Source organism: Ochotona princeps, chromosome 22, assembly GCF_030435755.1.
Source record: "Ochotona princeps isolate mOchPri1 chromosome 22, mOchPri1.hap1, whole genome shotgun sequence".
NCBI lineage: Eukaryota > Metazoa > Chordata > Mammalia > Lagomorpha > Ochotonidae > Ochotona > Ochotona princeps.
The window spans coordinates 26595749-26608285 of record NC_080853.1 but is presented as its reverse complement, the minus strand read 5'-3'; the positions used below and the strand labels follow the sequence as shown (position 1 = coordinate 26608285).

The 12537-nt window shown below is 42.0% G+C and overlaps 1 protein-coding gene across 4 annotated transcripts in view; it reads right to left on the bottom strand.

Annotated features, from left to right (window-relative positions):
• The window catches only part of KIF16B (kinesin family member 16B), a 245044-nt gene that overhangs the window by 115750 nt on the left and 116757 nt on the right, over nt 1-12537 (bottom strand). For all 4 annotated transcript variants that reach the window (XM_058679735.1, XM_058679736.1, XM_058679737.1 and 1 more), the window contains exons 16-17: nt 1949-2031; nt 766-854 (exon numbers count right to left, since the gene is read on the bottom strand). In XM_058679735.1, coding sequence (XP_058535718.1) covers nt 766-854; nt 1949-2031 — 172 coding nt within the window. The remainder of the gene's footprint in view (nt 1-765; nt 855-1948; nt 2032-12537) is intronic.

Below are 12537 nucleotides of genomic sequence, written 5' to 3'. Positions count from 1 at the left end.
ATTTGGGGGTTGGCATTGTGGCACATCAGGAACCTTTATCTGTGCTAGTTTTTGTCCCCCATGGACTACTTCCAGTTTAGCTCCAGATTAATGGCCTGTGAAAGCAATGGAAGACAGTCCAAGTGCCTGCGCTCCTGCCATCCGCATGGGAGACCTGGATGAAGCTCTTGGGCCCTAGCTTTAGCCTTGGGTGAACCCTCACTATTGCAGCTGCTTGGGGAGTGAACCATTAGGTTGGAAGACTTTCCTCTTGCTGCCTCCTCTTCTCTGTAACTCTTTTAAATACATAAATTCTTTAAAATGCTCTCATTCATGTCCTCAGTAGTCACCTAATATTTAGAAGTAGAGAAAATAATTTCCTGGGCTATTGATTAAATGCCTGTAGAAATCAAGCCTCCTTTGGTTATTGCTAATGATTTATAGAAAAGATAAAATGTATAAATCAAAGGAGTTGTGTGTTGAGTTGTCGAAATGCCAACTCTAAAATATCAGAATGTTTTGGAAATGATAATGAAGACTGTAACAACACCTAGCGAAGCTTACTATACCATTAAGCAACCATAACAAGAAAACATAACCTCATTTATGGTTTAACTGTAACTAGACAGAGTGACATACACATACAGCAAAAACTGGGAAGGAAGTTAGAAAACTGCTAGGGTTGGTTTGTGAGGCAGGTACAGGTGTGGGAGTCTTATTCTGAACATGTGACTATAGCGGCATCGGCACAAGACACAAGTGTGAGAAACATAAGGAAGCACTCACCCGGGATTATACAACATAACGGCGGACAGGTTCTCACGGGACTTGGAGAAGTCGGTCATGGACAAGCTGAAGGAGGACAGAAGGCCACTCTAAGAGTAGACACAGGGCAGAGCGGTTACCACAGCAGAGAAGAGGTGACCAGTGCTCTGGGTCATTGCTTTCCACCCAAGAGAGACAATGAGCTGCACGCAACCATGATGATCAGCACTAACAATCCATCTATCCAAGGACAGCAAACTGGGGGGTGGCTGGGCTCTGCAGTCTCCAGTGAGTCCTGGACACATAGGCTAGGATCCATGAGCAGCTGTCCTGAAGAAGGCAGTGTGCAGTGTTGTCATTACTTCCCATCTCAGGACCTGGCAACCCCTGGTGGCCTTAAAAGAGCACTTGAGATGGAAGGCTGCTGAACTCAGTGCTGAAGGGCAGAATATTCTGGGATGCAGGTCAGAGTTGCTCTTGTTGGCTATTGAATGGGGGAGCGCCAGCCTCAGTCTGGCTCTCTTCATGATCATCTGTCTATCCCACAGGGTAAATAACTGCTCCAGCACATAGAAAGTAACAGAACTAATGTGGAAATTTAGCACAGGTCCTACCTCAAAGAAACAGTGACTATTGACTATACGGGCCTTATCAGTTTAGGGACCAGCTGTGATATTTTTAGACTATTTCTTCTTTCCATATGCCCCTCCTTGTCAATCTCCCCCACTGAGGAGTTCCCACGACCTTTCTCTAATGGTCACTACTCAATCAGATGGGGCCTATACTCACCCCGATGCTGCATCTCATCCAACTGTGCCTGACTGTGGGTCAGAGTAGTTCCAACTCAGGCAAATTCTTAAAACAAATCTGATTGAGTGCAAATCATTCTCATGCAAAATAATATCCCAACCCTTTGCACGGGTGCGGTGGGATGCCAAAGAGAAACATCTAGAAAGGTCCAGAAGGAATATTTCCACCTGCCTGCCCTGGACTTCACTGAGTGCTCTCCCACTCTACATGCCAATCAGTTCCAAAAGGAAACTGCCTGGCATCACTTCTGACAGATGGCTGTGTACTCCTGGAAGTTACAGTGTTGGAATCAGTGTGGACCCACCTCCCCACTCTACTATGATACAGCACAAGGATCGCCCCCTTCCCTACCCCCACCTATCCACCCAGCCCCTGGAGAACTCATGCCACTCACCTTTCTCTTCTCCCTGAGTTTGGCAGCCTCCTTTGGATGATTAAACCGAAACATATTAGTTCTGCCCAAGAGTATCACGGCACCTGAGAACACACAAGAACAGCAATGAATTCATGGCAAGCTGCAATATCATAACATGCAATTCTATAGTCAAAAAGTAACTCCAATGCATTATCAAATAATTCCAGATTACTCTCAAAAGTCTACATACCAATTCCAAACCTGCAAATACTTTCATTTTTATAGCTGATATCACAATACTCATAATATCCTAGGCAGAAGTGATGAGTCTAAGCATTACAACTCATTATGAGATTTAAAAGTTAATACATGGATAATTAGACCTTTGATTGTTTAGAAGGGAAAAAAAAATAAAGCAAGTTCTCCAGAGACATACTATCGAGCAAAGCATCTGGTTACAAACTTGGGAAATGTTTATTAATGACAATAACAGTACAACTCTCAAAGAAAAGTGCTTTTGAACAAATTGTGACGAAAATGGCAGAGCACAGGTAACTGTTACTAAAAAAGCCTATAAAAAATATGTCAGTGGGCCTTGCATGGATGGCCTAGTGGCTAAAGTTCTCACTTTAAACATGCCAGGATCCCATATGGGCACCTGTTCTAATACCAGCAGCCCCACTTCCCATCCAGCTCCCTGATTGTGGCCTGGGAAAGTAGTAGAAACGACTCAAGATCTTGGGACCCTGCAGCCATATGCTAGGCCCAGAAGAAGCTCCTGGCTTCAGATCAGCGCAGCTTCAGATGTTGCAGGCACTTGGGGAGTGAATCATGGGATGGAAGATCTTCCTCTCTGTCTCTCCTCATATAAATATGTATATATATGTATATATATATATATACACACACACATATACACACATATAGAGTCATACATATATGACTTTGCAATAAAAATAAATAAAACTTTAAAAAATATGTCAGCAAAGAAACCACACACATGTATGATCTATTTCCAGGAAAGAACTTTGAAGTTGTGATAATCATGTCACACACAAGAGAGAAGCTCTTTTCTGATTGACTATAGCCCTCGTTATTGGAAAAAACCCACCACACCAGGAGCAGAGAATTTCAAGGTAAGTCACATCATATTGGTCTTAAAAGTGGGGGAGAGAAGCGGAAGAAAGGAGTTTTCACCCTGGTTAAGCAAACAAACAAATCCTTCCTGAGATCAGAGATGTCCACAGCTAGCAAGGCATGGAAATCAGCCAGTTCCTTGTCACTAGAGGCCTTGAGGGAAGCAACACTCCAGAGAAGCCCATGCCATCTTTGGGGCACCTCCCCACCTGAGAGCCTGAGACGCCTCAGGACCAATGCTCAGGATCAGCATTGTCTGCAAACAGATGTGTTACTGGAGGCAACACAGATACTGAAGTCAACTACAGCAGATGCATGATTGGGCTGAGAACAGACTTTTGCACAAAAAAGCTGACCTGGGACTCACTGGCTATCTAAGGTGACAGGAAGTGTTCCAGGTGGGGTCATCGCAGGGAGAGGCTATGCCTTGAACAGGAGAATGGGATAAAGCCAAATCCATCAAAACACGGGATTGTACAATAGCGGCAAGTGTCAACTGTGGGAAGATTAAGTGAAAACAGACTTTGATGACCAGCACAGCCAGGCAGCAGAGCCTTGGCCAGAGGCCACAACTGGTGAACAGAGATAAAATTCAGCCCATAGATATGTTCTGTGTATCTTGTGTAAAGTCACACAAAAACAAAAATACTAGTTGCCAACAGCTATAACCCTGAAGCTTTCAAATGAAACCCCAGCTTTCTTCTTGTTATTCATTTGACACTGGTTGATACAGAATCAGACCTTTGTTGCTAGCTGCTTAAAAACCCTGGCTATAATGATAGCTGCCTCCTTTGAACACAGCACAGGACATTTCATTGATCACAGGTGCCAGTCTCTCTTCTGGGTGACATCATCACAAAAGACCCGTTCATTACCCCACACAGTTATTCTGAAACATCAACCAGTATATCCACCTGCACTATCCTGATGCCCGAGAAGTTTCAAGGTCAATATGGTTAAAACCAGACTGTTGTAGGTAAAGCTGACCCTGGTGATTCCAACATCCCTCCTCTGATGCCAGTTCTAGTCCAAGCTACTTTGTTTCCAATCCAGATTCAAGCTAATGTGCCTAGAAAGGCAAAGGAAGATGGCCCAGCTACTTGGGACTCTGCTACTAAGGCAGGAGACGAGGATGAAGTCCTTGGCTGTCTAAGCCATTTGAAGAGTGAACTAGTAGATCGAAGATATCTCTCCCTTCCCCCACACCTCTGTCACTTTGCCTTTCCAGTAAGTAAGCAAGTAAGCAAATACATAAGTCTTAAAACAAAATATGAAACTGGTTTAGAGCACAGTCACAAAGGGCAACTAAAGAGCTGGTTTAGGCATCTGTCACTATTTAACAGCAGTAAACATGAAATGGAGAAGGCTGTTTTAGCAACCAGAAGGGCAGCACTCAATGTTACCCACTCTGCAATCTATAATCTGCCTTATCCCCCGCATGTAAAACTGCATTGTTAGTTTTCCAATTATAGGAAGGCACCATGACCATAATTAAGAAATGCATTTCCCATGCTTTTTAAGCCTAAGACTTAGAGCTGTATGCCACACAAAAAGTCAAAAGTTAAGCAGCCATGTCTGGGATATATGCATATCTAATGCTCTTAAAGTTACATTAGAGATTAATAAGGCAATAGCATTCCAGGTGTTAATTACATCTAATCCAATTCTTTTCTTTCCCTTCTGTTAATCATATGCCCAGCCATGCAAGCTGAAAATTGCTAAAATATGTTAATAGAGAAATAGAATAGTATTTCAAAGACATACTTCAAATACCACTAAATCATTGAAAATAATCTTGCCACCCACATTATTTGCTTCAAGTTCACACACAAAAAAAGAAAGTCCTTTAGGGAGTTATGAAGGAAAGCAAAAATATCCATGACAATCCATTGTTTCCACTTAAACAACTTCAACTGCATGGCAATGTAAAAGGTCGTAAATTAAGGCTGGTTCCTTCCCTTTCCTCTACTGTATATTATCACATTAAAAACAACAAAAACAACAAAAACAGGTGTTGGAGCAGTGATAACACACAGCCTGGTTCCTGGCTCCTCTGCCTCTGGGACAGCTTCCCGTCAATACGCATCCTGGAAGGCGGCAGATGATGGCTTAAGTATTTGGGTCCCTGTAGCCCAGAGGGCGGAACCAGACTGAGTGCCCAGGCTCCTGCGCTTGGCCTAGCCAAGCCATGACTTTTGCAGCCATGAGAGTGAACCAGCAGATGAAAGTTCTCTATTTCTCTCTCTCATTCAAATAAAATGTAAATAAATTTAAAAATTAAACATGCTGGGTTTTAAATTGTGCATCATTTTTACAGAATGTCACTGTTCATTCTCTGAGAAAACACCTTATGAACATTTATTGTATGTTACTCAACATGAGCAGCACTGCAGATACACAGTGGAACAAGTCAGATATGTGCTTCGCCCTTTGAGTTTTAATGCCACAGCAATTAAACCACTTCATAGAACATCCACATTCCACATTAGAACTAGGATCAAGTACCACCTCTGGGTCCTGCTAACACATACTCTGGGAGGCAGTAGATGATGGCCCTAATACGTAGGCCTCCATCACCCACATGGGAGACTTGGATGGGATCCATCTTCCTGCTAACGCACACCCTGGAAGGCAGTAGATCATGGCTCCAATACACGGGCCTCCATTACCCATGTTGGGGTAAGCAGATAGAAGACACGACACCACCAGTCATGTCTAAGGAGTACAGGGACAGTGATTAAAATCTCCATGGATTGCGTTACCCATCACATTCTAGGTCAGGTTTGGCCTGTTATATCAGCTCATGATGACTGAGATCACAGTGTAAGGATTGACTGTATTCAGAGACAGCTGACAAAAACATTTGAGGCAACCACAGCTCCCCTAAGGGCTCGGTCCAACTTGCCGTGTGTTTAGAGGCTGTGTTAGCAACAAAAACCAGAAGCCATATGTCTTTCTCTCAGGGTTTCCTAGTTTGCATTTTCACCACCTTAGAAAGGCCTACCTCCATCACCACTACCCAACACACACACACACACACACACACACACACACACACGCGCGCGGCTACATAGGCATGCTCCACAGAAGACACGCTTTCATTTTAGATGTGACAACTGAAGAAGCCAGGCTCTGCTGGGAAATTTTCTGAAATGGTTCTGATCAGAGGTCCGGGGAAAGAGGGATGGGAGACAGGGACAGCTCTTCTTTAACTGCCAGGTTGTTAAATTAAACTGTTGACTACAAAGAAACTTGCTCCTGTGCAATAACTCATTTTCAATGTCTTAAGATATTTATTTAATATATAAAATACGTGTAAAATAAGTTGTGAGGATGGCACTATTTGTAGGGTCCTGAGGGAAAGTCAGCTCCAATAATATGCTGATGTTTATGAACAGAATAAGTGGGATGTCCTAGGGCTTTAGACTCCCATAACAACAACAACAACAACAACTACTACTACTACTACTTCTTCTTCTTCTTCTTCTTCTTCTTCTTCTTCTTCTTCTTCTTCTTCTTCTTCTTAGTATTATTAAAGATATCTGAACTATGGTAATTTTTCCTCTATCTTGAGAATGGCTTTGACTGGTTAAGTGGATGCACTCTTTGCTACTGATAGCTGGCCTGGGGATGAATGGCAGGTACTAGAAATCACAAGATACCATCAGATCATCAGTAGTTGTGAAGCTGTAAGTGCACCTGACACTTTACTGAAAATCCACATGGGCCTTGTCCCTTCCTTTACAATGTTGATGATTCTCATATACATTTACTATTTCCTGTCTTAGATAAATCACTTCAACCCCCGTTTGCTCTTTGTAAAGTGAAAATTGCAAACTTAGAGTCTGAAACTCTGGAGAATAAAGAAAATTGATTTTCAATCTTTGCTATTAAGCTTTCCAGCCAAATAATCCATCAAGAATAATTTTCCCAACAGTGTACATAAGCCGAGGATGGGGCTTTGTGAAACTTCGAGATGCCCCAATCTGATCTCAGAAAAATTTTCAGATGTCTATGCAAGTGAATTGGGAGCTGATTTTTATTTCTCCTTGAAGCCTCACGGGACAAACAGGAAAGAGCATTAGGAATTTGAAAAGAATAAGGTGGTCATGGTATGAAATGAGGCAAGACAGTAGGGGATGACAGGCTAAATCCAAAGGCCCTGATCAGAAGGCATGACGGTGGCTGGCCAGCCAATAGTGGCTGTCCATGAATTCACTTCCCTCCCCACACTCCATAAGCTTTGTTAGGACACTCTTACTTATTGCTGGCGAGGAACACACTCAACACAATCCAAATTACCTATTCTATGGTTCCTTCTGAACCAGTAAGCAGTTCTTACAAAATGTCTTCTTTCTCTCTTGTCCCCAAGCTCCCACAGTTCTTTAGTTCTTTAGTTTTAGTGTCCTTTCCTTACTGCTCTTCTAGGAGACTCCCTTAAGGTCAAATGCTGCCACGTTCTCCCAGGCCTGCATTCCTGCTGTCCGGAATGCCGAGTACTGGCTCTTTTCTGAACTCCAAGGGAAATTTATGCAACCAGCCTGGGACTTTAAAGCTGACAAACTCGCCTAGAAATCCCCATCTTTGGCCTCATGCTACCCTCCCTGCTCATCAGCCAGCCTCTCACTCATCAGGCATTCCTCCACTGCACACTTGGGTCAGAAACTATCCAAGTTACTCCTTCATTCTGCATCATTGTCACAAAATCATTCATTCACTGTAGAACTCAGCCCTGAGCCCATTTCCCATGTTCTCTGCAGTCCAGAGCAACCTTTTGGAAGGAGCTATGGTTCTGAGTAAGATGGGACAGGCACCAGCACAGTTACTGCCTGGGCAGAGCCCAGGTAGCAGTCCTCAGAAGGGTTCAAAGAGCCACAGAACTGACAGCAGGGGAATGATTACTTGTTCCCGCCAAGGTTTCCCAGCTTAGGCTAGGAGAAAACCCACAAGTGAGCATTGTTGCCAAAGAAAATCAAAGGAGAAGTCCTTGATGAGGCATGCTTCTTAGGGCCCAAGAGGAAGAGGGCACCTCTCTCTAGAAAGAGAAAGAGGGTGCAGCAGACCCTGACTGCTGTCCTTCATCTCTCTGTCCTCCCACTTCTTGAGCCGGACATAAGCACAGGCACGAGAAGTAGATAATGGCAGAAACAGCAAAGCTGCTCCTTCCTCCTAGAAGGCAGAAGAGTGAGGGCCCAAAGCATGTAGCAGGTAGAGAGAAATGTTCAGGAAAGTGATTACACAGAGTAGTTTATAAATTCCTGGGTTCTCCTGAACCTGTACACACCCAGATCGTCCTCAACAGCACACTAAGACTTGGAGAACTGACCCCTGCTCAAGTTCCAGCCTGGCCAATGCTGGGCTTATCCACTACTCAATTTAACAGCATTAACAACGGTTTTAAAAATGGAATGGGGGCTGCAACAGGAGGCACAATGCACACGGGCTGAATGTAGCTTATGGCCTGAATCTAACCAGGCAAAGGGCCTGGTGAAGCAACAAGTGTCAACATTTCCCATTGAATTGAAACAAGACTCAGAGTCTCCAAACAAAATACTCAGAACATCCAGGACACAATCCAATACTATAACTCAGCATAGAAGGAACCAGGAAAATCTCAACTTGCATGGTAGAAACTTGTCAACAGATGCAGAGATGTCACAGTTATGTGATGAAAAACTTCAAATTAGCTATCATGAAAATGCTCCAACACCCTTCAAGGAAATGGAGATATAAAAAGTTTTAATAAATAAAAGCTATAAAGGAAGATCAAATATTACAACTGAAAACTTCAGTAAAATAAAAGAAAAAAAAATCTCATTGGATAGAGTCGAAAACTCCAACAGAGATGATAGTAAAAGTGAAGGATCTTTGACAGATCAATTGAAATTATTCTGAAAAGCAGAGGGAAACAATTAACAACAACAACAACAAAAGTAAATAGGGAAGTATCTGTAATACTAAAATATCTAATTTTCATGTAACTGGAGTTCTAGAACATAGAGAAAGGTTATAGTGTAGTAAAAGTAAATAAATAAATAAATCCCTAGAAATCCATGCCAAGACACCTTATAAAACCACACTGTCAGGTGTGAAGCTGAAAATGACCTTCCAAAAGGAGTAGAGGGAGCTGTGTGATGAGCGGGACAATGTGAAAAAGGGGGCTAAAGACAACGACAAATGCTTGTTTCCCACATGGAGGTCTGGGAACACAACAGAAGACTTCAGCACAGTTAGCTCTGGGCAGTTGCTTTCATGCTTCAGCATGCATCAGAATCACTTGCACACTGATAGTAAAGCACTTTACTGGGCCTCAGTGCTGGAATTCCTGATTCCATAAATCTAAGGACTTGCATATCTTACAGGCTTTTAGATGACACTGATGTTGCTTATCTGGGAACACACTTTCAAGAACCATGAGCCTTGGGTACAGTCTTTCAAGAACAGTTAGGACTCTGACATTTAAAAAAATATCTGTTAAATCAGCGCAGGTCCAAGTGCCACATGTGGATGGCAGGTCTCTACATCTGACGAGCACACAGGGTTAAGTGCAGGTGAGTCAAGAAACACACACATTGAGCTCTGATGGCTCTTTGGAGAACATAACAGGTTTCCTCTGGTAACTGGGAAACTTGGCTACACCCCTGAAAGATCTATTTCCCTTTCTAGTTCCACTAAAATTCTTTTTAAATTTGTTGCAGAACATCTCACAGATCCTCCAGCATACAAAACTTTTATCAAAGACTTCTCAGCTCCACTCCACAGATAATCACCTGTTCCCCCTTTTGGAGTACTGAATAGATGCAAATATATTTTGGCACTCAAGTGTAACACACTGAAAGACAACTAAGTGTGAATTTCCCAGATGCAGTCGCTGCAGCACCTCTAAAACGAGTGATGAGTGTCCAATGGCTCTGACAAACCAATGCACTGATATGAAAGGAAAAAATACGAATTCCATTTAATAAGCATTACTTGCAAAGAATATATTGCAAGGAAAAAAAGTTATTAAAATTAGAGACTAGCTGCTAGTAACTATAGGATAAATGTTAAAATATCTTTTGAACTACCAGTTTTGATTGTTGTACCATTTCATCTTACATATATAAAAAATAAAAATCGAGACTTTCCCAACAAGAGCTCAAAATCCACAGACTAGACATCAGAGCTGAAAATAACACTTTTTCCCCCTCTAGCAACTGCCTGTGCTTTCCATTGAATCGTTCTATGAAATTACAGTATGAAATTATGGGACTGAGGAGAACTAAGTGTTGATGAGCCCACTGAAGGCATGGTTGATGTAGAGCTTCAAATCCTATTCACTCAAAAAAGAAAACGAGAAAAGCTTCTTGTGCCAGTGTTTAGGTGACATATTATGTACACCATCACAACTAACACTCACAAGACAAGCAAATGCCTTTCCTTAAAGTGGGGATGCTGATGGGGAAAACATTACTATAAATTAATGCGGGAAAGTTGTTCACATAATCTGAAGGAAACAGAAAGCTAATTGACACAGGTAAAGAGTGTGCCCATAACAGTGACAATCTGTTAACTTCAGGTAAACCTCCTATTAGCTGGTATTCACAAGTGCTAGATGATTCAGAGAAAGCAGCATGTGCTTTTAAACAGGACAGCCTAGCACTTTCCAAATTACAAATGAAAAGAGAAATTTCAATACCAACTACCACCAATAAATCAGAAACTGTCAGGAATAAAGGTAAACCAGGTACCCAGCCAACAACTGAGTTAGTATGGCCACAAGTCATTGTAACATGAGTTAACATCTGCCTGTGCTCTTGACTCTTGACATCTTTTCTCTCACAAAAGGGGAAATGTTCTTTGAATCTGTTTCAAGAAAGTTCTTTCTGTTGAGCTTTCCATAGATGCAACCAAAGGGCCAGGGGCCAGTAGGTTCATTCTGATGTCTTATAGACAATGGGTCAAGAAGGGCACTGGCCAATAATCACCCCCAGTTAACCAGAAACTAGAGTTAGGACAATAAAAGTGGAAGTGACCAGGATTGCTTGGAGTTCATGATTCTCAGCCTGGATTGGATAACAAAACAGATGAACTAGCATACATATATTAACAACAGTTTTAGAGGAATGACACATGCATGACAGCATATGAGGAAATGGTCTCTTGTATTTTCTGATGAGGCATTACGACTCAATTTGGCAACTCCACATGGACCCCAAGACCCATCTCAAGAGGCCTGGCTATCATCTTAAAATCAGAACATCTGACTTCATAGAAATTAAAAAGATGAAGGCGGGACTTTACAGAAATGTTACATCTATGTTTTATGGGAAATGTTGTAATTTTGAGTTTTTTTAAAAAAAAAACAAAAACTTTATTTAAATGGCAGGGACTGACTGAGACACAGAGACAGCAATCTCCCTTCTACTGATGCACGCCACGGCTGGGACTAGGCCAGGCCAATCTGGAACTCCAGTTGGGTTTCCCACATATATGGTAGAGGTCCAAGCACTTAGGTCATCCTCTCCTTCCCAGGAGCATTAGTATGGAGCTGTATAAAAAATGGAGCAGCTAGAACTTGAACTGGTATTTGTACGTGATCCTGGTATCACAGTTGTCAGCTTAACCTGCTCATTGATTCCAAGTTTATTTCCAAGATATTTTAACAACCAAACTGAACCCAAGAAACCAAAATTCAATCTAGATCTACCACATGGGTGGCAGAGTGCCCAGTGAGTTGAATCATCACGTGCTCCCTCCTAGGGTGGGTAGAATCAGGAAGCTAGACTCACTGGCAAAGCCAGGAGTAAGATCCAGTCACTCCTCTACACAATGTGGTCATTCCAAGGGACCTTACAAACACCACCAAACACCCATTCCAAAATATCTTAGAGTATAAAAATGCTGCTATGTTTAATCCCAGAATTCATTTATTGTGTTTTAACAAAGTCCACATACGTTTTCTCCTATTTGGCCTTTGTCTTGGTGTTTTCCCCTCTATAATCAATTCAATCTAAAAATACAGTTTGAAATGTGTTGACACCACTGCCTAATTAGAACCCATTCCTCATCCTCCAGTGATTAAAATGATTATAAAGTAGCTCTGTATAAGTCCACTCACATGTTTCAGTTCTTACTATGTATTTTCATAACCACAAACAATATATCATTTTATGTTATATAAATATGGCCCAGCTTCAATAACCCTCCAACATCTTCACTGAACAAAAAAAAAGGGGGAGTGGAGTAGTAGGTCTAGGAAAAAATTCTGATTCTTATTTTCTGAAGAACTATATGGTTTCCCCTCAATGGGATCTTTCACTGTTCAAGTATGTGTAACAACAACAACAAAAAAAGATGCCACCTTGATTTTCTCATGCAATGCCTTGAAACACAAAGTCATCTTGCATTTCGCTGCCCTAAGACTTGTTAATGACATTGATACTCAGTGCACAGCGTTTTAACACCTTCAAATATAGCAGTTTTATGTCAATTTCATTAACAGTGATACC